General features: G+C 48.8%; 1 protein-coding gene across 2 annotated transcripts; it reads right to left on the bottom strand.

Annotated features, from left to right (window-relative positions):
- Positions 1–11,132: 11,132 nt before the first annotated feature.
- zbtb10 (zinc finger and BTB domain containing 10) lies at positions 11,133–25,864 on the bottom strand. Of its 2 annotated transcripts, XM_067256380.1 has the most exons (5): positions 24,890–25,864; positions 17,827–18,835; positions 16,002–16,073; positions 14,500–14,675; positions 11,133–14,105 (listed from the first exon to the last, which is right to left on the bottom strand). In XM_067256380.1, the coding sequence occupies exons 1-5, from the start codon at positions 25,613–25,615 to the stop codon at positions 13,812–13,814; spliced, it is 2,277 nt and encodes a 758-aa protein (XP_067112481.1). In that variant the 5' UTR covers positions 25,616–25,864; the 3' UTR covers positions 11,133–13,811. The 2 variants fall into 2 exon arrangements, with proteins under 2 accessions (XP_067112481.1, XP_067112482.1); XM_067256381.1 differs by lacking the exon at positions 16,002–16,073.
- Between the last annotated feature and the right edge of the window lie 128 nt (positions 25,865–25,992).

The raw sequence follows: 25,992 nt of genomic DNA, 5'->3' as shown, positions 1-25,992 counted from the left end.
GACAAATGGTCTGGGGTCTTTGTTTTCTCAGCCTTGGGCTGGAAGATCTGAGCTTTTCGTCAACAATAACAAGGGAATCGTGTTCCGTTTTGATGTGTGGTGCGTGCTGTGTGTGTGTGGGTGAGTGATTTGTGTGTCTCTGCGTTAGAGACTTGGATTAGATGTAAGTATGCCGTGTGTGTGTGTGAGTGTGTGTGTGTGTGTGTGTGTGCGTGTAGTGGCTGTGCTGCGTAGAGAGGTGTTATTTGTAAACTTGGTGGGGTTGGGTGGGCTTGAAAGAAAATTTAAAGAGAAAGACAGAGGAGAGAACAAAAGGAGGACAAAATAATCCTTATAAAATGGATACTATCAAATGGAAAATGGATTTGACAGAAGAAGGAAAAACCTAGGGTGGATTCAGTCATGGACAACAAACACCAACAGGACAACAACATGGGATTAGCCAAATATCAAAGTATGCAAACTCCTTGTCACATGTCCTGCCTTCACCTAGATCCAGGCTGGGTGGAGAGGTGATGCCTGGCTGGGTTTGTTGAAGCTGGTGCATTCTGACATGGGTCTGGATGCCTGCCAAAGACCTCAAGCAGCCCCCCACACACTCCCATCCATACACACACATGTTCAGACCACCCTAACACACTCCCAGGCATACACACACATGCTCTGACCTGCTCCCCTCACTCCCACTCACACATGGTCCACTACCCAAACACACACACCCCCACTAACACATACACACACACACACACACACACACACACACACACACACACACACACACACACACACACACATGCATATCAAAGAACAATCACAATAAACAGGGGGCCTTAATGGGACTTCTTGTGTAATCAAGCCAGGCTTCCACACACGCACCCACACTCACACCCACACACACACCCACTCACACCCACACACCCACACACCCACACTCACACCCACACACACACCCACTCACACCCACACACCCACTCACACCCACACACCCACACACCCACTCACACCCACACACCCACCCACACCCACACACCCACACCCACACCCACACACCCACACACACCCACACACACCCACACACACACACACCCACACACACAGCCACCTTCGCTGTTCTACAGGAGAATCCTCGCCTGTGGGGGAGAAGAACAACTGCAGAGGAGGGCTGTGCATTGCCCCCCCCATGACCCCTGACAGCATGGGAAAGTGGGTCCCCTCAGCTGTTGGACCCTCGGTGGCCCTCAGCCCTCGGCCTCAACCTGCCACAGGTCCCAGTTGCTGGGCTAATTGGACGGGCATGTGTGTGTATGTGTGTGTGTGAGGCACGTCAGGGAGGTTTGTGCGTGCTGTCCATTTGTGTGTGTGGTGGTCTGCATGCGTGTGTTTGTCTGTGTGTCTTCTGCGTTATCTTGACCTGACCAGCACTAATGTACTGCAGTGTGGGACAACACAACCAAGGTCGCTGTTACTGTGTGTGTGTGTGTGTGTGTGTGTGTGTGTCTGTGTCCGTTCCTGTGTGTGCGTTGAGGGAGTGGCCACATGCATTTTGAGCAAACACACGCATGCCTGCCAAACCCTTCTCCACACACACACACACACACACGCACACACACACTTGTGTTCATCTCAGCCCTCTGTAAGGACATTGAATATTTGTGCTGTTGCTGTGGGTTCTCACAGTCCCTATGTAGGAATTCCAGCTATCCGGGGACCCCCCCGAGTCTGTGTGTGTGTGAAAGGGGGGGGGGGGGGGGGTCTGAGATTTTGAGCACTCCAGCTCCTTCCCATGTCACACGCTGAAGGGGGCATGTAGAGCGAGGAGCCAGAACTGCCACAGTCATGGTTTAATATGGTCACATGTGGTTATCTATAGTCAAATGTTGCATGTGGTCGCACGGTCGCCTCACAGAGAGGGGAATTTAGCAGGCCTGTCGTTCTCAGGCCCACGTTAGGCACTGACAGAGCACAGACAGCCAACCCTAGCAAACTGTGAATCATCTGTCTACTCTCTCTCTCTCTCTCTCTCTCTCTCTCTCTCTCTCTCTCTCTCTCTCTCTCACTCGCTCGCTCTCTCTCACACAGGAAAGAACTTCTGAGGTCTGTTCCAAAACTCACCAAAGAAACGCCACGCCTTTGCTTATCTTCAGTCTATGCAGACCTGCACCATCCCCAAGGACTCTGGCTGTCTCCACATGATGTGAAACCCAAACAGATATGGAAGACGGAGTTACCTTGACTCCCTTGGTAAACAGCCCTGCAAGCATCCTCACTGCTGCCTGTCTCCCCTCCTCATCAGAGCGCTTGGCGCACAGTGGCCTACACAAGCACTGTGATGTTCTGTAAACTAAGATATGGCTTCAGACACAATGAGCACTGTCTCTCCCTGTACATGGGTCATCAAGTACAGAGGGAGGCTTATTCAACTAAAAACAGGAAGAAGAATGATTGTCTTAAAAGGAAAGGGAATAGGTATGAAGCTGTATACATTTTGGTAAAGAAGGGTGAATATTTCAAGAAGTATACAAAGGCAAAAGAAAAAAAGGAAAAGGCACTGCTCACAGAGATAGAACTAGAATATAAGTCCTATCAAATACGTAGATGTTTCTAGCGATTTGTTTTGCTTCATCGACGATCAAATGATACGAACACATCCAACTGGTCCACCGTGAAAGAGGGGCCTTGCTGGTCCTGGTCTTGCTGGTCCCTGGTCTTGCTGGTCCCTGTCCTTGCTGGTCCCTGTCCTTGCTGGTCCCTGTCCTTGCTGGTCCCTGGCCTTGTTGGTCTCCCTGTCCTTGCTGGTCCCTGGCCTTGTTAGTCCCTGGTCTTGCTGGTCCCTGGCCTTGCTGGTCCCTGGCCTTACTGGTCCCTGGCCTTGTTAGTCCCTGGTCTTGCTGGTCCCTGGCCTTGCTGGTCCCTGGCCTTGTTGGTCCCTGTCCTTGCTGGTCCCTGGCCTTGTTGGTCCCTGTCCTTGCTGGTCCCTGGCCTTGCTGGTCCCTGGCCTTGCTGGTCCCTGGCCTTGCTGGTCCCTGGCACCGGGACGGTTGAGGAGGTGATTGGGATCGTTCCTCTGATTTCACGTCTGAATCCACTAACACCCATGTGACAGGAAAACACGCTACAGCTGATGGCACAGCTCATGTTCAGCAGGTTGCTGATGTGACCCATAAACCCTCCTTCCCACACACACACACACATCCCCTCAGGGGAATCCCAGACATGGACTCGCAGATGTACAAGCAGAGAGAGGCGAGGAGGAAGGGGAAAGAGGTCGAGGCAGGGAGGGATTAGGATTAGAAGATACAGGAGGAGAAAAGGGACAAGACAGAGGGAGAGATGGGATGCCATTGATTGGACTGAGCGTGTGTGTGTGTATCTGTGTGTGTGTGAGTGTGTGTGCCCACCCCCACACCCGTCTCTCACATGTCAGCAGCTGACCGTGGTTAATATTTCATTAACAACAAATGGGGGCCACCTTTGGCCCTGGTGGAGGGGGTGGGGGGTGGGGGTTGGGGTGGGGGGGGGGGGGTGCACAGTGTCGAGAGAGGGTCACAATTACGCCAATTACACTGCTGTCACAGCTTGGGTTTGCACGCACATACACGGTCACACACATGCAAACACGCACTCATGCACACACACACTCTCCACAGTGGCCCGCGACCCACCCTCCAACCCTGCTTCCTGAACACACACACACGGGTCAACGTATTCTGACTATTGGCAAAGCTATTATGTCTGGTCAGCTGGAGGTCATCATGTCTTCATTATTCCTCTATGGTTGCAGAAGGTCAGAAGTGATAGCTAAATGCAATCCCTATGAAACTAGCTGGAATCATCTATCCAGTGTATGTGTTTTCTGTACTACACAGTCATGGGTATACATAAGGGGCTGTGAAGGACTTCAAATGTTGAACTCATAAAACAAGAACTCAGAACTACGGCAGATCATTTGAAATCCGTTTTGAGGAATTGTTTATTGAAATGTTGGTAGAAGTTAACTTTCTAGCGAGGAGTAGGTACCATGAACGAAACTGATCGAAACAGGAAGCCAGGATTACATTACATTTACATTTAGTCATTTAGCAGACGCTCTTATCCAGAGCGACATACAGTAAGTACAGGGACATTCCCCCGAGGCAAGTAGGGGGAAGTGCCTTGCCCAAGGACACAACGTCAGTTGGCATGACCGGGAATCGAACTGGCAACCTTCGGATTACTAGCCCGATTCCCTCACCGCTCAGCCAACTGACTCCCAAGGATGACAAAACGAACGTATCGTGGTGTGGATGCTCACATGCTGGACATCTAACTTCGTCCAACTGAATTTCCAACTAGTTCCCTTAGGCCAGATAAATTAAAAAAATTAATAATAAAAAAATAAATTACAAGCTCATTACTATCCAGCCACATTATAGTTTCCATACGGTCAACTATGGTAGTTGCTAATTTTCAGATGTCCGATGAGCAGTAGCCTACTAATACAGCTCTTGCACAGTACCGTAGTTGGAATTCGGACCCCGTGCAACCGATGCATGGATGGTGTTGTGAGTCTGATTCGCACCACCCCTTCTCTTTTTAACCACTCACCCTTTCATCACACATTCTAATAATCCCTTTAGCAAGTCGGAACAAGATCATAGCCGACCAAAGAGCAATTAACCATCTTCCCCTCATTACCATCAAAGGAGGGAATAATCAAAGCTCTGTAATTGTCAGGATCATATGGGATTCATTTATTAATTTTGATTTCGTTTCAAACGCGTTCATTAAATGATGCCTTATTCTGGAGTGCAAAGCTACCGTTTGATGTGGTCTTCTGTGATGAAATGACAAAGACAACCATAATCACAAACATGCATTGTTTCATTTCCATGCTAAAGCAGTGGTCAAAATAGAAATGATAAATATACACATGCTATAGAGAGGGAGAAAATACTTGCATGTATTTACATAGAACACGCGGGAGAAAAGTGTGGTTGGAAAGATGGAAGCAGAGTGTGTGTGCGTCTCTGTGCGTCTCTGTGTATGCCGGTGTATGTATGCATGCAAAACGGTGGGCCTGTATGTGTGTGAGTGGATGTCTGTGTGTGTGTGTGTGTGTGTGTGTGTGTGTGTGTGTGTGTGTGTGTGTGTGTGTGTGTAGAGGGCGACCCATTCTCCATCAGGTGGCAGAACGGTAGACAGTAGGAGGTCTGTGTGTCCTGGACAGTCAGTGATTGTACTGAGAGGAGTTATGGGTCAACTTCACAAGACAAGTGTGTGATAGAGAGAGGGCCTGGAGAGAGGGGGGGGGGTCAGGGGAGGGGGAGGGAAATGAAGAAGAGGAGAGAGCGACACGGCGAGAGGGGGAGAAGCAGAGATGAGGGGGCAACGGAAACACGGGTGCGAGGAAGGGAAGGGGGGCGGAGTTAGAAGCGTGGGCCTGAGAGGGGGAGAGGGGGAACAAGGGATGGAGAAAGAGAGACATGGAGAGAGACAGAGAGAGAGACATTGGAGAGAGAAAGAAATGAAAGGAAGAGAAAGAGATGTAGACAGGGAGAGAGAGAGCGAAAGAGAGAGAGAGATGGGAAGAAGAGAGAGAGAGAGAGAGAGAGAGAGAGAGAGAGAGAGAGAGAGAGAGAGAGAGAGAGAGAGAGAGAGAGAGAGAGAGAGAGAGAGAGAGAGAGAGAGAAAGAGAGAGAGATGGGAAGGATAGAGACAGATGAGAGGTGAGAGAGAAAGAGAAAGAGAGATGTGAAGAACAGAGAGAGAGAGAGAGAGAGAGAGAGAGAGAGAGAGAGAGAGAGAGAGAGAGAGAGAGAGAGAGAGAGAGAGAGAGAGAGAGAGATGAGAGGGAGAGGTGGGGGGGCCTGTGGGCAGTCTGTAGCTGACTGGCCGTCTGACTGTGCTGGGGACTAATGGAGCTGACAGAGCGGAATCAATTACTGGCCAGCCTGGATTTTCCCACAAGCCTGAGCTTGGGAAAGAAGGAGCGAATGTGTGCGCGTGTGTGTGCGTGTGTCTGTGTTGTGAGTCTGTGTGTATGTGTTGTATTTTTCGGGTGTTGGAGGAAGAGAAAGAGAGGGAGAGAGAGAGGGAGTACGTCAGGACAAGACAGCTGGCATGGTACATGTACTGGGAAAAGAGCCGGCACTCAGTCAGAAAAGAACAAGTTCACTGATAAAACGTGTTTGTTTCTGGCTATATTTTGTGGCCTTTTCCTTTCTCACTTCTACCAGGGACAGTTGCAACAACTTATTGCTCTTGATTCTAGCCAAGGAATAGTGGGAAATTCAACAGGTTGACTTCACACAGAGATAAACCACTAAAGGTGTTAAAAAAACATGAAGCCACTGGGGTTGAGGGCTGTTTAGTGTTTGTGTTTAAAAGCGTTGGCTCACATAGCTCTAAATTAGACAAGAGGATTAAGCTACAGAGGAAAATCCTGGAAATACTTGAACAGAAATATTTTGACGACTGTCATGGTATTTTTATTGCAGTGTTGTGTCGTGAACATATTGGAGTTCCCTTTGTTAGGGAGGATTGTGTGTAGTGTGAAGCACACCTCAAACAGTATCCGTCTCCAGTTTAACCAACAGTCAGAACATTGTCATACACACACACACACACACACAGACAGACACACACACACAGGCACGCACGCACGCATTGTAAAAGCGAAGACCGACACCACCCAATTACATAGACATTATAACTCGTCATTGTGTTTTCACAGTGATCACAAACAGAAATGTGGCAATAAAGGCACCCACAAATACACACACACACACACACGCAGACACACACATGCAGACACACACATGCACACTGTGATGACGTTTTAAAAACAATAACAGACAAGATCACATTGTACACCAAAGAGCAATTATAAAGTTAGGCGTAAACAAGTTGTCTGGAGTACGACAACTCGCAAACTGCAATTTGCCAGTTGAATCCCCTTTTCAGGGCATTTTCGAATTATGTGCTACCTGTAACCTTATTGGATGTTGACACTTAAATAACATAAAACATCCTGTTAGATCCAGATCCATCCAGATCCTCACACAAACAGACAAAGCAAGGGAAACAAACACTCACAACAAAACACACACACACAGGGTCTCACACAACACCTTCACCTCTTTATTTATTGAATGTCATTTTGCCGTACAATGACACATCCGCTCAGGCCTTGCTCTCCCACACACTCCCCGCTCACATCTGTTTTGATTTGCTTTCTGCCTGATGCTCTCTCCTCCCTCCATCCCCTGCCTTCCCTCCACCCCCATTTTCCCGGTGCGGTCCTCCCGGCAAGCAGAATGTCATGAAATCACCCCCCCCCCCTTCCCTCCCCCCCACGCACGCACACACACGCACTTTACAGCCTTTCTCCTCCTCCTCCAGCAGTGTTTCCAGTTGTCGACTGGCAGGTATAGTTTCTCCCCTCCCCCCACATCTCTCCTCAACACCCCCCGACGCCTTCAAGGGTGGCAGGGCGAGGTCTGCCACCGGGATGCCTTCCCCGTCAAAGTACACCTTACATCCTTCCACACCCCCACCCCTGTGGCCTCCCTTCACAGTTGCTGACGTGGGGGTGGGGGGGGGGGGGGGCGGGGGGGTCAGGTGTAGGGTGACAGGAGGCTGCGCGCAAACCCCCCAGGATGACACGGGGTGGCATGTGACCACGGCTGCTGCTGCTTGCCACGGGGTCCCGGCGTTGACACTGTAAACTGATCTGGGGGGAGGGGGGTGGGGGCGGGGGGGGCAGTGGTGTGTGTGTGTGGAGGGGGGGGGGGGGTGTACTGTGGGACTGACAGGGGAAATGTCTGACACACACACACACACACACTCCGGCGGGAGGGGGAACGCCGGTGGAGCCGCGCTCACACGGAGATAGAGTTACAGCTGAATTGGATCTGAGCTGTGGGAACCTGCACCTTCTCCTAGCCACACACACACACACACGACATACTGACAGATAATACAAACACTCATGCTCGGACACACACCCTGCTCGCACGCTCGCAGACGCGAGTATGTAAACACAAGCGTGCACACCTGCATGCTCGCACACAAGAACGCTCGCTGTTCCGCGAACAGATGCTCATAAACAAGCACACACTTGTGAGCAGATGTACACTGACTGGCAAGACGCACACACAAACACAAATACATACTAACCTAAGCTCACATTACTGTTCCACCAACACACACACACAGTCATGGACTGTGAAAGCATGGCAACACATAACAAAAACAAGAAATGCATGCAACCAACAAAAACACACGTTAGGAGGGTGGTTGGTTTGCTGTAAATGTTGTGGTGCTGACTGCTAGGGATAAGGTAGTGTGTGTGTTGACAAAAATGTGTGTTGACAGTGATGGTCAAGTAGTATGTTTGTTTTCTTCAGGTCTAAGGCCCTGTTGCTCTTTCTGAAACCCCACTAGAACCAAGAGAAGCAGACTGTAGAAACAGCTAAACAAAACTCAACATCTCACAGCAAGTAAGCCGTTTTTTTCCACGTGTTATGTTGTGTCTTTGTGTGCGTGTGGTGGTGCGTGCATATCCTTCCGTGTGTGTCAGGCCGTGGCATGGCTCACTACATAGTCCTCTCAGTCTTGACATAGCTCTCTCAGTCTTGACATAGTCCTCTCAGTCTTGACATAGTCCTCTCAGTCTTGACATAGCTCTCTCAGTCTTGACATAGTCCTCTCAGTCTTGACATAGTCCTCTCAGTCTTGACATAGTCCTCTCAGTCTTGACATAGCTCTCTCAGTCTTGAAATAGTCCTCTCAGTCTTGACATAGTCCTCTCAGTCTTGACATAGTCCTCTCAGTCTTGACATAGCTCTCTCAGTCTTGACATAGTCCTCTCAGTCTTGACATAGCTCTCTCAGTCTTGACATAGCCCTCTCAGTCTTGACATAGTCCTCTCAGTCTTGACATAGTCCTCTCAGTCTTGACATAGTCCTCTCAGTCTTGACATAGTCCTCTCAGTCTTGACATAGTCCTCTCAGTCTTGACATAGCTCTCTCAGTCTTGACATAGCTCTCTCAGTCTTGACATAGCCCTCTCAGTCTTGACATAGCTCTCTCAGTCTTGACATAGCTCTCTCAGTCTTGATATAGTCCTCTCAGTCTTGACATAGTCCTCTCAGTCTTGACATAGTCCTCTCAGTCTTGACATACAGCACGGCTTCTCTTTTGGAAAAGAGCAGACAGGTAGTCGAAGCCCTTACTGGGGAAAAAAGTCACACACAAAATAAAAAACACCACGACCACATCCATATCTCGTTTTCTCAATCACCTTTTCCCAGGTTACCTTGCTGCGCTGCTGGAAGGAGATTCTTCAACCATTTGGAGATACTCTGTCTTTCCCTGCCTGTTAAGTTGTTTTTGGCAATTTACTACAGTTGATGTACCAAATATGTAATGTAAATTTGTACCAATGTAGGAGACCAATGAGAGACCATTGTCCATTCAGCAAACCTTAGTGAACTGTGCAGATGAGCTATGAAGGGTTAGGATATGATACGATATACTTTATTGTGTCTATTGGGACATTTTTCTTGGGCTCAGTGTTGCTGCATGTCACGCATTTATTTAGGAGTTATTACATTTTGGACACAATAGATACTTTAGTATTTTTTCAGGTTGTACATCGATAGCTTGTGTGTTTTGTGGGTAATGTCACTTTTTAGCAGACACTTCGATCCAAAGTAACGTGAGCACGTAACCTTAGGACTCTGCAGTCAGATGCTTTGCCGCTGAGCTCGGCCTCTCCCCAGGAGGAGGGCTATAGACGCCAATCTTTCGCCTCCCGGTGTCTGTTCCTGGAACGACCGTGGCGTGACCTTCACACCCTGTTCTGTTAAAGAGCAAAGTGATGAGCACAGGAACGATCTGTTCGAAGGAGGAAACGACCCCCCCCCTCCGCACACACACACCCACACATGCTTATACACACCCCTTCAGAAGTGTTGCATCACAACGGATGGTGTCCGGCCTTAATGGAGCACACAGAGCTCATTCCCAGATGCTGCCGCTGTGACTGCACGATTACCTGCGTACCCCCTCCATAACACACACACACACACCACCCACCTTTAGTGTCAACGCCACCGTTTAGCCTCAAGCTACACAAGGCCAGACAATAGTTGCAGGGTGGAAGGGTATAAATGGGGGGGGGGGTGAGGGAGTCTAAGGGGGGTTGGGGGTTAGGGAAAACAAACTTTCCTGTGCTCGGAAGGATCCAGTTTCAGGCGTTCGCGGGGGGCCTGGGCCTGGGAACACGCAGAGAGAAGGTCTTGTGTCAATAAGGAGCAGTGGTTGGGTACAATGGTCCCTGCCCTCAGACAACACTGCTGACAGACACCCACACAAAGAGCCTTGAATGGAGGCCCCCCTCCCTTTCACCCCCCCCCCCCCCCCCCACACACACACACACACACACACACCAGATCTATTCTCATAGACATGTAGAAGAATGGGCCAGTGTGTGACTGCCCCGAGCCATGTTTGATGGGTGTGTTGGTGTGTGTACAAACACTCAAGCGTTGTGCACACACACACCCTCACAAACAGAAATGGATAAACATATACCACAGTAGAGACCAACTTTAAGACTTTTTCTTCGCTTACTCAAACAACCCTACAGTATGTATTGCAGGGTAGATCGTTCAGAGGCATTGAGGGATATAAGACCTTTAGAATGCCATGGGACTTTGAAAAAGAAACGCTTAATTGGACATTAAATTCAATATCCATTTGTGGTCTAAACGACTTTCTACAGCCGTTGTCCCACAGCAGTGGTTCTGCGCTATATGTTGACCTGATCAGATAAAATATGTTATACTGCCCCCTGGTGTCAGCAATAACTGAACTCCACATTTTTCAGTCTTGACACAAGATGGCAACAGAGGGTCTTTAGTGGAAGTCTGTAAATCGACCACTGAAATGCATGAAGCTTAACACTTCGTTTCTCATGACATGTTTCAAGTTAGCATTGCTGTGTTGATTCAAGGAAATACAACGTATACACTACATACACTAATTCATCAAATGTATCGTTAAGGATAAATATGAGTTGGGCTGTCCACTAAATGACTCAAGCCAGAGGGAACTCAATGGAAATGAATGAGGAAGAGAAGATTTGTAAAGCAATATCAAAGTTTTATTCGTAAAATGTATTATATAGAAGGAACAGTAGTACAATTGAAACAGAAAAAGGAGAATGTATTCATCTTGAAAACCTTGATAAAAACGTAAAAAGAGTAACCTGACTTGTTTCTGTTCGGAGCGGGCCAGAGTAAGGCCCAGTGTTTGTATCACTGTCAAGAGAATTGAAAAATACACCTTTTCAACAGCGTAAAAAAATACAGCCAGAAATAAAACCCTCTGCTTTCATCTGTAGTGTTTGGATGAGTTTGTTTTTGTTGTCCATAAGAGTATAACAATAACAGCATTAAATCTAAACACGTCACCTTGAGTTTGTCTGTTAGAAACAGTAAAATCAGTAGGATGGTATAGTATCAAAACAACATACAGGATGGTTTGATGGACGAGCACATGTGAACGGAGAGATAGTGGAAGGTTATGAGGTCACACAGAACCTGGCCGAGGTTTACAACGAGCTAACGAGCTGTGTTCCATCGAGTAAATCAACTAGTTAAATTATATCTTTTTTTTATTCATATATATATATATATTCTCATGTATTCTCATATGTATATATATATATATAATCCCTCCCACAGTGATTTGAAGGTAAATAATAGGAACATGTTGAGGATATTTTATGTCTTTTTAAAATACATTTTTCATTGAGTAAAGGGAGTTAAACATCTGAGTCATTAGCACTTCAATATATCCACTGCATATGAACAGATACTGCTGTTCCTAGGTTTTAACCCACAAACAATCCACATTTCTTAATAAAATATGTGCTTGATGAAAACCCCAAAAAGGAAAAAGAAAACATCTCTCATACAGGACAAATAAAACATATATATTTATATATATGAATCTAAGGTAAAGTGAATGATTTTGTAGCATAAAAACATTTAAAATCGGACAAATACAGACATAAGCGAGGAACTCTACACTATATAGTTTACCTGGCTTTTTCATACATCATTTCAACAATAATTAAACATCAATTTTGGTTGGACAAATAGAAATTAACAGTCTTGATTGCATTTTGGAGTCAATATAATATTAAATAACAAAAACAAAATGGCTAATAAAAAGGTTGCGCATGGAAGATTATCACAACAGTTTTCACCTCAGTTCCATTCAGACTCGCTTTTGGGGAAGCAAGAAAACCAGCACACAAAAGAAAGTAGTAAGTGCATGTCTATGATCGCCATGGAGCCCCACTTTATATCCAACAAAGTGTTGCCTACCTGGCAGACGAAAAAAAAAAGAAGACTATTTAACAAATTAAATTAAACCGATTGTAAATTGTTTCAACTCTTACGCATCAAAATGGAGTTTCTCGTTCAGACTTCATACATCACATGATCTAGTCTCCTCAACTTATCAAATACCTCACACCGAACGTTCAAGTGATTCACAAGTATATACTCAGTACCTCATATAAACATATGTATATAGGTATCCATCTCCACCTAGGTCCTTATGTCATTAACAAGTACTGCCGGTAGTATCTATAAAATGGTATGTGAATGTGTGTGTGCATTAAATACAATTAAAGTTTTTTTTAAAAATGGCAAAGCATACCTGATAGTCGCCATAGCACAACAGTGTTCTATAGAGCTGATTAATATATAACTGAGTCAGTTTAAGCTTCATGATTATAAACATCATATACAGCCTTTAGGTCCAGTATTTCGCGACAAGCATTACAGCACCAAACGTTTCCGTCATTTGGCAAAATTCAAGCTTTAAGTGAAAGTCAAAATGCTTTATAAAGTGTTACGGTGATGCTGTGATTCGTATAAAGCTAGCAATATCATTTCCCCTTATACTTTTGATTTAGATTTTTTTATAAACTTATTTTCCCCCCCGCTTAGAACCATCTCTTTCTTAAGCATTTTTCAGTAGTTTTTTTGTTTCCTGCTAAATCTTGGTGTGCGTTCTGCTTGGCACAATAGCACAGCCCTCTTAAATTAAATTATAAATATGGCTGTGTTACATTAGAGTCACAAAACAGATTTTTTGGTTCCAAGATTTGTGCAGGGAAAAGAAAATAGAAAAGAAAAATATTATTTCGGGCATCTAGACATATCCAACTATAGAGCAAATAAAATCTTCCTGTCGGCATAAAACGCTTTTTCTTTGAGCGCACTTCTAAAATGCGCAACTAGCAATATACTTTCAGATTTGACAGAGAGCACAGTCAGAAACGTAGACTGAACCTCTGCCAGCACACAGACAACAGAAAGAATTATCATTTAATAAGACCATATTAACTTCTCTTCATAAATTAAATAATTAACATTTCTTTTAAGATGATTGGCCTATTGTAACTTAACGCTGTACACTAACCCTCCCCCGAAAAAAAAGAAATAAAAATACATCACCGAAAGAACCTGATTTCATCTTAATCTTTCTCTAATGGGTGCTTAAGCCCAGAGTCTGACACCTTTTAATAATATTAATATCTGTACATCTTGGAGTCCCTCTCTACCAAAGCCTTTTCTCTTTGCCATACACTCAGGTGTGTAAGTAACCTCAAGGTTTGATAGCACTTTGGAGTTGTTGATTGTTTACCAGCTGTTTTTAGTCGTTTTTATATGTTTTTTTCTTCTTCTTTCGAGATTTCTAAAAGCAAACAATTTATCTTTGTCGTCGATTTACTTCTACCAGGTGGGACTAGTCCTCATCGAGGGCCGCGCCCGTGTCGCCCTCCCAGTTTGATTGGTCGTTGTCGGTTGGCTCCTCCCCCTCCTCCGCCAGGTCCTCGTCTCCCTCCCCCTCAAAGTCGTCGTCGCGGGGGAAGTCCATGCCCTCCATGGCCTCCATGCCCTCCTGTGTGGCCTGGTGAGAGTCGGCACAGTCCACACACACGCCGTAGCGCCGCGAGCCGTGCCGGATGCCCACGCTGGCAGCCAGCATGAAGATCTTCTTACACACCATGCACTTGTACTTCTTGTCCTTCTTGTGCACCTGGAGGGAGTGGGGGATGAGGGTGGGGGGGGGGGGGGGACAGAAGACGGAGAAGATTGAGAACGGCCGATCTTGCTTGGGGAGGTGGGTTTGCGGGGGAACGATCGGAAGTGAACGTAACCATGTGTGCTTTCACTGAAAACACCTGGAGGGAGAAATATATATAGAACAGGCTAGGATTGGCCAAGGTGACGGCACACACACGCATTTCAATATGCTGTACAAAAATCACATCAATACGACACCGGAGTAACGCATGAAAGTGCTATTCCCTTGTGTACAGCGCGAGGTGTGTGCTATGGCGTACAGGCCTAGGCGCACACTTGGGTGTGTTTATCCGTGTGTGTGTGTGTGTGAGTGTGTGTGCAGGGTGCGGGTACTGTGACGGCCTCACCAGGGAATGTCTCTTGACGTGCTCCCTGCGGGTGAACAGCTTCCCACAGATGTCGCAGCTGAACGAGCGCACGCCCGAGTGGATGATCAGGTGCCTCTTCAGCGTGCGCCGGTGCTTGGCTATGTAGCTACAGTGGGGACACTTGAGCTTGTTCAGGGCTAGGTCGGACGATTCACCTGGGGGAGGGAGAGAGAGCGAGAGAGAGAGCGAGAGAGAGACAGAGACAGAGAGAGGGGGTAAGGGAGGGAGGGATGGTGAGAGGCGTTTAGACGTTGGTGCACAGCCGAGTTGTGAAAAAAGTACAGGGGGGGATTTTTGATTGCAAAAGCATCTGTTCTGGGGAATTAAGTTATGCACAATTCTGACTCAAATGACCCTTCCCTTTAAAAAATTAAAATTATGAATCGTCTTCCTCTTGTAAAATGCACTATATCATAACTAGCAGGAAGGGTTCTGCTGTCTTACTGTAATGGCCTTGTGTAATTTCTCAGAAGCATTTTTGGTTTATCAAGTGGAGATGAAGAGTGTGTACCATACTGCCGGTGTGAGTGAGTGAGTGAGTGTGTGTGAGTGTGTGTGAGTGTGTGTGTGTGTGTGTGTGTGTGTGTGAGTGAGTGAGTGAGTGAGTGTGAGTGTGTGGTTGGGGGGGGGGGGGCTCTCTGTGCTTTATGAGGGGGAAAACACACCCGGAGTTACCCTTATTAAGCCCTAGAAACTGGTGTCAATCTCCATGGCAACACTGCCAGGAGATCCTAACTCAATAAGTCTAATGCAATTTTCTAACCCAGAGTTCCTTTTTGGTTTGGATGTTTACAAGAACTAGAAATAAAATGACAACTTGCTATTGCAAAGTCTGTATGGCACAAATCAAACGTCTAAATCGTGTGTGCTCCAAATATATCATGGATATTGCTGTTTTTTTGGGGGACTTTATAGTCCATTTTAGCAACTTCAATAAAGCCTGTCTTGGTCTCAAAGACAGCTGATCTTGTTACAAGCTACTTATTGATTTGTTAGTGACCAAGGAGAGCAGTGAGTCTTTTACAGAGCCGGTCCTTTGTTTGAGTCGAGTAGCCCACAACAAACATGTTGTCAGGCAGGTTGCTAAGGGGGTTGGCAAAGGGGTAAGGGGGGTGACAAGAAGCAGATCACCTGTGTGTGCTGTGGCTTTGGTTCCCCTGGTGTGTTGTGTGTGTGCGTGTGTGTGCGTGCGTGTGCGTGCGTGCGTGTGCGTGCGTGTGTGCGTACGCCACCTTGTGGGACTTAATCACAGATATTGATCTGAAATCTCTGGTTGGTATTGTCTGAAGTGAATCAACTCCAGTCAAAACAACATACCCCACGACGTAATAATCCACTAGCTGTGGTGAACTATGGCACTAGAAAAGGAGCCAGGATGAGGTCAGACCAGGGGACAAGGAGAGGAAGGTAAACAAGGGGAGGAGGTTGAAGAGAGGACTGTGCAGGCCCGGCCAAAAAAAAAAAAAAAAAAAAACTCTTACCATTCTCCCATGACTCTCCTTGCTGGGAGTCTCGAATGAGGCTGTACTGGATTGTATTCTGATTGGCCAGCTCTGGTGTTGGAGAGGGAAGGGGGGGGGGAGGGAGGAGGACAAAAAAGAGATACGATAAGAGGGGCTGAGGCGGAGGATGGTGGGGGGGGGGGGCATGGAGGGAGGGGGGGCCGGCGCGGAGGTAGGTACATACTAACACCACCTTCGGTAAACAAAGGGTGACCCCCCACCCCCACCCACCCCCCCCTCATCTCCTCGTCTCCAACGCAAACGTCGAGCTGACAACAAGACAATGCTTCTCTCTCCCTTTCACCAACACTCGACACACCCACCCCACACACACACACACACACAAGCCTACTACTGTATGTAAAAGCTTTTCCCGGGCCTAAGCCTGCTGTATTCATGCATGCTTCCCCCTTGGGCTTTAAGGCCTAATAGGAGAATGAGAGAGCAGGGCTCATCTTACACCGGGGGCCAGCCTTTATGAGGCAGCTGGCCTCGGCCCTCAGAGCCCACTGGAAGTACCTGGGGCCTCGGCCATTCTCTCTGGGTCAATATTTGGAATGGCGAGGACAGCCCCAGTGCATTAGGGGGGATTAGGGAGGGAAGGCAGCCCATCCCCTTGACGGCTTTGCACCTCTGAGGGGCTTGGACGGGGTGATTGTGTGGTGTGCGAATGTGTGTGCGCGCGAGCGTGTTTGGAGAAGACAGCCCACCCATTTAAACAATCCACTGGCCGTGTTTGGAGAAGAACCAAGAATTTACGGGGGGGGGGGGGGGGGGGGGGGGGGGGGGGCGGCGAGTCCGCCTATCTGGCTGATCTACCGTGCAGAAAGCAGGCCGAGAGTCTCCCCAGAGAGACCCGCTGGACTGCTCAGACGACCTGTAGTCCCTGCGCACACACTGTCGCAGACTCTAGTCCCTTCTCACACGCTGTCACACACACGGAGAGGAATCATGCTAAAGTATAAGCTCCAGTTAACCCATAAAGGAAATGCACATGTATACGCAATTCCTGCCTGGGTCCTGAGTCTCTCTCACACATACACAGGTCTCTAGAGTTGTGCCAACCCTAGAAGCACCCCCCCCCCCCCCCCCCCCCCCCCCCACCCCCCCCCCCCCGGTTATTAAAGTGCCTGGAGGAAGTCGAGCTAAGCGCATTCGAGGAGCATTTAAGAAGCGGAGGAAGGAATGTTTCCACTTTACTTTCCTTCATTATCCCGTATTAGGCCGCCACACACACACACACACACACACACACACACACACACACCCTTCCTCCACCCCACACCCCCACCACACACTTCTCCGGCCCCTATCTTGCACCAATGATATCAGAATTCCATACAATGCTTACTGGGGGTAGCAACAATGCTAATGCTAAAGCTCTGACAGTTAGCTCCTCGTTAACTGGGATCGCTAGGTGCGCTAGCTGGCTAGCTAACTGGGTGGTTAGTTAGCTTCTACACAGAACATGCTAACTTGTTAAAACCATATCTTAGCTTAGCTATGATCCCGCCTGATTTGAACTTGTCCAGGAACCTCCACATAGCAGTTTAAAGGAAGAGTTGAGGGCTGCCCTTGTGGTAAAGGGCTCACCGCTTGGGCAACGGCCTTACTGCCGGGACCCAAGTTAGATTCTGGCCCGGGACATTTCCTGCATGTCTTCTCCTCTCTCGCCTACCTTTCCTGTCACTCTCTCACCATCTCTGACATATTGTTTTTTCATAAATAATAAAAAGCCCCCCAACTAATGACTAATAGATTTGCCAGTCCTCTTGTATAGGACAGGGCTGGGTTGACTGTGTACCTGCGTTCTCAGAGAGGTAGGAGAAGTCCTCTCTAGGGTAGGAGGCCGAGGGCTGGATGAACATGCCTTCGTCGAACCCTTCCTCCGGCTCCGGGGGGATGTTGTACACGAACCGCCGCGTGATCTGCTTTTTCCGCCGCCCGCTCCCGGGCTCCGAGCGCGCCGCCGCCACCGCCCTCTTCACGCCGCCGCCGGCCGCCGCGCCGGGAGCCGGCTCGTTCCAGACGAACACCGGCCCCGGCCCCTGGAGCCCGTTGTCGTTTTCCTCCGCCGACGAGTTCCCCGCGCCGCAACCCCAGCCGGAGCTCCCCAGGGCGCAGGCCTCACCCATGCCCGCCGACACCTCCACGTCGCTGGGCTCCTCCTTCACGCCGCTCCCCTCCTCCTCCTCCCCCTCCTCCCTCCCCTGGTGGTCGCCGCTCCCGCTGGCTTTGATGGACAGCTTGGACAGGATGCTGGTGGCCCAGAAGTTGCTGGGCTTCCGCTCCGACGCCGAGCCCCGGTGGCCGTCCTTGGCCACCGTCCTCCTCTTGTTGTAGTCCACCACCACCGAGTCGGGGGCCTCCTGCTTGATGCTGATGTTCAGGGCGTCCTTGATGAACGCCCTGCACGACTGCACCACCTCGGTCATCTGCAGGTAGCTGGCCACGGACATCACCTCGATGGCGTTCTGGCTGGTCAGCAGCAGGTTCCCGGAGTACAGGAAGTCCAGGAGGACGGAGAAGCCCTGCACGGCCGCCACGTCCAGGTGCGTGCTGGTGGTGCGCTCGGCGCCCTCGCCCTTGGTCAGGCAGTAGAGGGTCTTGAAGTAGCGGCTGCCCGCCACCAGGATGTTCTTGTGGGCCCGGAACACCTGGCCGCTGACCACGATGTTGACGTCGCACAGGATGCCGCTCTTGCGCTGCTTGTTGAGCTCCTGCAGCAGCTGGTAGCAGTAGGAGTTCTCGTTGGGCTTGCTCCGGTAGTCCTCGCCGTCACCCTGGGACTCGTCCGCGGTCGCCTCCGTCTCCTGAGGGGACGCGCGCACGCACACACACACACACACACACGCACAGGGGGTTAATTTGATACTCTCTCTCAACAAACTAATAACCCGTTGGGAGTTGGTTTGGTACGAGCTCCGGGCATGAATACACACTGACACACACGCAGCAGAGGGTTGTGAGGTTGTGAGTCTCATACACACAACGACGACACAACCACACGCCCCACACAAACAACCCCGAGGTCACATACAGCAATACAGGGAACCGACGACACAGCGACACACACAAAAGGCTAGGGGGTGGGCACGGTGACACGACTGCACCTGGGGTGAGACTGGTCCGACTGGTTATTTTTCCTGGGGGAGGTGTTGGGTGGCTGCTGACTAGCTGAAAGCGGTGGGAAACACCGACACCTCCAAAACTCACAAAAATGCGTGCGCACGTCGCGGTGGCCGTACCCATGCCAGCTCTGCCACAACAATACCTGTGCCTGGTTGCTTGCGTGTGTAACGCCTCGGCCTTCCCCCAGAAACGGTTGCTATGACTGCATGTGAAGGGGGAGATGCGAATCCCCCTGAACGCCCGCGCGCCCGCCCCTCCCCTGAACCCAACCCACTACCTGTCACTGAGAAGGGAGAGAACCCAAACTTTCCCCTCCCTCCTTCTCCTCCCGAACTCAGGGCAGCTGGCCAGACTGGTACGGAGCACACCGGAGGGGGAGTGCACTGGATACACACACACACACACACACCCATACAGTGTACACCATACACATGCCAAGTACACACCCACATCACATTCAAACTCATGACATTTCAACATCATTCAGTATGCAGGTATCTCTCAGACACACACACACACACACACACACACACACTATAGCTTAACACAGAAAACCTCCACCCAATATTCCCCTCCGACTGTCCTGCGTACATACATCTCTGCCTAATTTTAGAATTGCACAGCAGATGTCCTAATCCAGAATAATTCACATTGCTCGAGCCCTGCATCTCCCCCTCCTTTCCACTTCCATCCCATCACTGTTTCTCTCTCACACACACTTTCTCTCTCTCTCTCTCACACACACACACACAGCTGGGGTTTCAGCTCGAGTAATTCAGATTAAATCCATTTCTCTGTGAGGTCCCCACCCAGCCCCCACCCCGCTACACTGAAGCCCTTGTCCAGAAGAGATGTGAGGCTCTTTACTGGACCAGCCGGGCACACCAGGCTGAGGAGGAGGGAGGGATGGCAGAAGGGAGAAAGAGAGGGAGAGAGAGGGGGGGGGGAGAGAGAGAGATGGCAGAAGGGAGAGAGAGGGTGAAAGGGTAATGGGAGAGAAAGGGGATGTAAAGCCGGGAAAATGGGAGAAGGGGAGAGATAGAGAGAGAGAGACAGAGATAGAATTAAGGCAGAGTGGGGGATTGCATCCTTGATTCTTCTTTTTTTTCCGTCAGGGAGTGAATAAGCCAAAGAAGGAAAATGGAAAGGCAGTGAGAGTGAGGCTAGAAAGAGAGCGAAAGTACTGAGGGGGGGGAGTAGCTTTAGAAGATAAGGATACACACATGTACACACACACACACACACACACAGAACACAAGCAGGTCACCCCATTTACCCTCACAATACCCAGCCCTCTTCCCCCAGGCTCATTGTTGACTGGAGTTGTGTTTTGTGTTCACTGCGGGGGCTTTGTGCTAGCGTGCACTCATACTCTTCTTACACAGCAGCTTAGATGCTCTCAGGAGAGCTCCCACTTAACCAGAAAGGCCTGGGAAGGGCCTCGCTCGGATAAAGCACGGCGCTTCCTTTACAGCCTGGAGTCCGGAAGCTGCTCCTTCGTACCTAGGCAGCACACTCGCTTGTTTCGAGTCGGTGAACATTCTGGAAGTCTTATCTATCAACCAAAGTTGGAGGGGGCTCTGTATGGCTTGTTGATTCTACCACCGTGCCCAGAGACGTGTAGCCCAGAGATTATGGTTGCTTACAACCGCTTGGGAGCGAGGAGGTTTGGACCTTGGATTAGGGGAGCCTTTGCACCCTGCCTTATATACAATCGAGGGAGAGTGTCGTGTAGCAGGGTGCAGCCACGGTTTACACAAGGTTGACAAACAGGTGGAGCAAGGCTGCTTCCTGGTTTGAGGGAAGTTGCTACAGATGACTCCTGGGCGAACCAAGGACACACAGGACAATAGAGACAAAAGAGTTACACCAACACAACTTCGAAAACAGTTGGAAAATTCCGGAAGTTTTCAGGAGGTGGAAACTTTGTGGGAATTTGGGGATATTCAGGAATTAAGGGGGGAATATATTCCCCCTTACATAAAAATTAATTAATTAGGACCTTTCTTGTTTGTTGGTGGGGAATTTATGGGGAGTATTCAGGAATAACCTCAATTGTATGAGGAACCTAGCTACAGTAAGTAGCAGGAAACATCAGCTTGCTAGTTTACGAGCTAGCTATCAAGTTAGAAGCTTAATTCATATTTAGTCAAGGCAATAATCTCAGTTTAGTTATTTGCTCGTTATTTCAGAATTGTTAACCTAATTTATATTCACCCCAGCAATATAATCCAACCTCACCTGAACACTTGTGCTCATGTGGCTGAATGCTGACAACGTGGGCTTAGAGATGCCAAGTACTGTGTTCAGACGTACTGTGCAGGGCTGCATACTGCCCACCGCGCTAGCCTGCTGATGTTCCGCTGGTGCTCAACCAGGAGTGCTCGCGAAGCTCGCTTCATCCCTTCCCCAGATGTGCCACGTGTGCGTGAGGCGAGCGCTGCAGAGCAGATGCTCTGGACCGCGTTCAGAGCCCTGGGTCGGATGGAGACAGCCTGGTGACGGTGTCAGCTACTGACGTGGCCCTTTTTTAGACAGGGGTGAAACGGGTGCGACTTGTGGAATGATGCACGATGGTGAGAAGTTTCTGAGGGGCTTGGTCGAACGGAGCTTTGTTTGGGTTCAACAGTTGACTTGATGACGAAAGCTGTGTTGTTGACGGGCACAGACGGGATTTAAGGTTGCTGCATCCACTGAGGGTATAAGCCGTTAGCTGGAAGATACTTTTAGGGCGGGGGGATTCTGTCATAGTAATCTTACAACGATATCTACGCAAACACAAACACAACACTACACACCCCTGGGCCGAACTGATCCCTAGCTCCACACACACACACACACAAACCTCCTGATCATGTGTGTGATGTAACATCGTTCGCCACACAACAAGAACAGTGACACCAGGGCATTTACTAATTACACGCCCAGTCCCCCCACCACCCCCATTCCCTCCTGTGCCTGAGGCTAGAGCTCACTGACCATCTAGTGTACCCCCCCCCCATCTTCCCCCCACACCCTCCAACCCCGAGTGCTCTCCCAGATGCTAGAACAATCCGGCAGTGTGCTTGGCCCTAGGTGTGGGAGGGGTTGCGTGGCTCCCGGCCTCCTAACAATGCAGAGAGAAAGAGAGGGGGATGGCTCGCTGCCGGAAAACATTCTACACACACACACACACACTCACATTCACACTCACACTCACACTCACACGCCCCCCAATACACACCCAGGTAAAAGAAAGCGATTACAGACGGGAGGAGTCGACGTGCATTAGGACACTTGACTGACTTCCCAGCCTGGCTCCTCACACCCGGGCAGGGCGACCCGTCTGTCAACACTGGAAACGACATCAGCAGGCCACGGCCTCATGAGCCGACCCCGACCTCGAGGACGGAACCAGGACACCAGCGAGAAGGGTGGCGTCGACCCTGATCCATAGCTCCTGAGCCTCCCTCGTCTCTCCCACTGCTCAGTTCGGTTACACTGGCTGCTCTATGCAGCTGGGCCTGACTAGCAACTGGAACGGGTGAAGATGAAACAGCCGCTAATGACACGCGTTTATGGCTCTGCTCTACAATGTAGGTTAGGGCATTATTTATTATTCAGCATGCGCTTTGGCCCCATATATGGGGGTATACAACACTTGGGGGGGGCGGGGGGGAATTTGCATGCATAAAACTTTGACCTCAATAACACAGAATAGCAACCCGAGTGGGTTGTAAAACAGGAAAAAAATCTAAAGATGAAAGAGTGGATAAAAACAGAGACCATTCAATGATGAGAAGCAGTCTAGGATACATTTGACAGTGATGGCCCATCAGGACAGGCGGAGTATTTTGAAACGGTATTAACTGGTTGGTTGGGGGTGGTCTTGTTGCTAGGGCGGACTAGGCTCCCAATCCAGTAATCCCCTCCCAGTATTCTCCCCACCAATTAGTTATATGTACATGTTAGTGGATCACTTTAAGTCATTCTGATTAGTGATCGCGTGCGTGTGTGGGCAACTAAAGAACCAACAGTGGCTCAGCCCTCTTGGGTTTCCCTGACATATTAGAGTCAAAGTGTTCGTGGTCTTAATTCTCCCTGACTGCTTGAATCCCAGGCAGGGTGAGGGAGTTGGAATGTGTCACTCTCAAAGGATCTGTAAGGTTTTTAAATCGATGAGTCTTGACTGGTGAGAAGAAGGGGCACCTTCTAAAATTGTGTTGGATAAGTGTTATCCATAAAGGAATTCTGGATTTGGCACAGAATTTTACGGTCATGTACAATAACAACACATCTCAACTGCAACATTCCATTATTTTGAAGCCTTTTACAAGGTAATCTTAGAGATTATTTTTGTGTACTTTTGTCTCCACAGGTGTATTGATGATTCATGCTTTACTTAATTGGTCAGGATTTTATTTGAGTTTAGTCTGATTGCAAGCAATTTAACTTACATGAACAATCAAAGAATATGATTTAATAACGCAACCGCCCCAATTCATGTATATCTATCTTTATGTATATCTATATTAGTTGAAAGGGTCAGGTGATGGCGTGACATTCTATTACTGACATCTATTTGAACTCATTGAAGCCTATTCCCAGACCTCAGACATGCATGTGCAGGCCAGGCTCGCTGTCAGGCTCGAGGCTAAATGATTTACCTCCCCTCTGTCCACCCTGCAAGTGACACACCATCTATGGATTTTGGGGAGTCATTCTAGCACAATGCCTCTAATTTAGCTCCCCAAAGGGCAGAGGAAGAAATGCGCCAGAGGTCATCAGCCACTGAGAGCCAACTACCAAATAGCATGTGAAGGCGGAGGAGGGGGGAGGCTAGGGGTGCGGTTCCCCAAAGGTTGCTAGGGTCGAACTGCTTTGCCATTGTGTGACCTCTAGCTAAAGCTAGTATCAGGTTAGTTGCTGGGGCAACAAAGCCAAAGGCGCTAGTTGAACGGTTACAGTCTCTTCTCTGGCAAGGGCTATGCAAACAATGGCTAACCCTTGATAAACTTAGGGCTATGTGTCCTTGATGCTATGCTGTGAAAAAGAGAAACTTGGCTAAAGCAAGCGATCCCTAATGTCACTCCCATGTATCTGAAAGACGGAAAAGCCAAGCTTGCTAGAGCTATTGCTACATAGACATTCATGTTAGTACCCCACAGTACAGAACCAGCTATGGTCTGTTAGCTACTGTAGCACTAGCTAGTTAGCCATCATCAAGCTGACGTTAGCTACTTTTGAGCTCGTTAACCAGCTACGTTGGCATATATATAGAGCTGTATAATATTTTTTTTACATGTAAAGATAACCAACTGTTTAGTTTCGACATACTGTTCTGTCAGCATAGGTTACTCGTATAGCTAGCGTTCACCCACACTGTCACCTGTATTAATACCTCTAGCTACTGTAGCTAGTTCACTAATATAAATCAACATAGCTCTCTAGCTCTAGTTTAAGTAGCTAGCTAGCTAGTTACAATACATACTATGTAACAGAATTAGCATTAGCGAGCTAAAAACGACAGCTTACACAGCGAGCAAGCAGGAAAATGACTACAGACATTAGCCTGTCAACAACCTGTCAATTGTCAACCAGGTTGCCATCCCAGCTAGGCTATCCGCACACAACTTTAGTTTCATATTAGTGGGTACCAAAATGTTTGCCACTCATGCCCCCTCTTATTTGCTCATAACAAAATCACATGGGTTAACTTAAACGTACGTTAACGAATAATGGGGTTATAAATTTACCTGCTTGGTTGGATCATTTCTCCCGTGCTCAGGAGACAGGTGATGTCTCAGCAGCAAGGTCCGCTTGTAGTTTCGACTGCCTTTAACAAGCTCGTCGTTGTTGTTAGTGGCAATGTTGTGACACCAAGAGCAGGACATAAGTCCTGTCTCCTGACAAAATTTAAGCCATGGAAACTCTTGTAACCACGAACCCTGGAAAAGTGAGTGTTTCTGAAGCAGCGTTTGAGGTCTCATTTCGACCCAAGATTTCCTGGCACCCGTTTCCTCCCCGTCTACTCCGCTCCCAGCTTCGCCTCTGTCGTCCTCGGATCCAGTGCAACCGCTTCCCAAACCAGCACCGTCCTCACTGTTCGGACCGTTCCCGACTGTCCAGCTGCTCCCTTCTCTGGACTCGTCTTCGCCCACAGTTACTGCCACCCAGCCGTCACGGTCCTCTTCGCCGTCCCCGGCTGTCCAACTGCCCCCTTCCGGGTCCTCTTCCTCCTCTGCCTCTGGCTCTGTGCTATCGCTGGCAGAGCCCCCACCCTCCACTCTCCCTTGCGATGGTCCTTTTGCCCCCAAATCCCTGTCTTCTTCTTGATCTGGCCTGTTCCCGTTTAAATGTCGGTCTTGACAGGCCTGGGCCTCCCAGCTGTTACTGTTGCCCCCACCGACACCACTGGAACCGGTTACGGTTAATCCACCTCCTCGGAAAGCCAGCGACCTGCGGTTTCTCTCTCCGGACATTTTCTTAATATATTAGAATGTACACTTTCTTAACAGTATTCTTCCCGTCAAATTTTGTTTTGTATTAACCGTCTATTTTAGGATTCCGTATTAAAATGTTAGGTGTCGTTTTCCTCCGCTTTGGCCTCCCGGTGAGAGTATGTAGGTTATGCGGAAATAAATAAAGGTTTTAAACGCATAATGAATTTCAGGGTTCTAGCTGCGTCCGCGCAGGCCCTGCAGAGGTCGAATGGCAACGACTTTCCCCACAATGCACCTCGTCAAGAGAAAGGGGGGTCGGGGGCTGATTTAAAGGAAGATGGGGGTGCTGTTTAACAGCAAGGGGTCTTTTGTGTTGGTGGCTGCACCCATTTTCCGCGTGCTTTTCATCTTTGGTT

The sequence above is a fragment of the Osmerus mordax genome, chromosome 18, assembly GCF_038355195.1.
Source record: "Osmerus mordax isolate fOsmMor3 chromosome 18, fOsmMor3.pri, whole genome shotgun sequence".
Taxonomy (NCBI): domain Eukaryota; kingdom Metazoa; phylum Chordata; class Actinopteri; order Osmeriformes; family Osmeridae; genus Osmerus; species Osmerus mordax.
The sequence above is the reverse complement of the archived record's forward strand: the minus strand, read 5'-3'. Positions and strand labels throughout refer to the sequence as shown.

What these genes read in the sequence shown, in the direction of transcription:
- zbtb10 (XM_067256380.1), bottom strand. Translation starts at nt 25,615, where the DNA reads ATGTCCGGAGAGAGAAACCGCAGGTCGCTGGCTTTCCGAGGAGGTGGA. An exon ending in AGGAGAGTCATGGGAGAATG is followed by an intron (nt 14,676 to 16,001) that starts GTAAGAGTTTTT and finishes TCCCTCCCCCAG; the next exon opens with GTGAATCGTCCGACCTAGCC. An exon ending in ACGTCAAGAGACATTCCCTG is followed by an intron (nt 14,106 to 14,499) that starts GTGAGGCCGTCA and finishes CACTCCCTCCAG; the next exon opens with GTGCACAAGAAGGACAAGAA.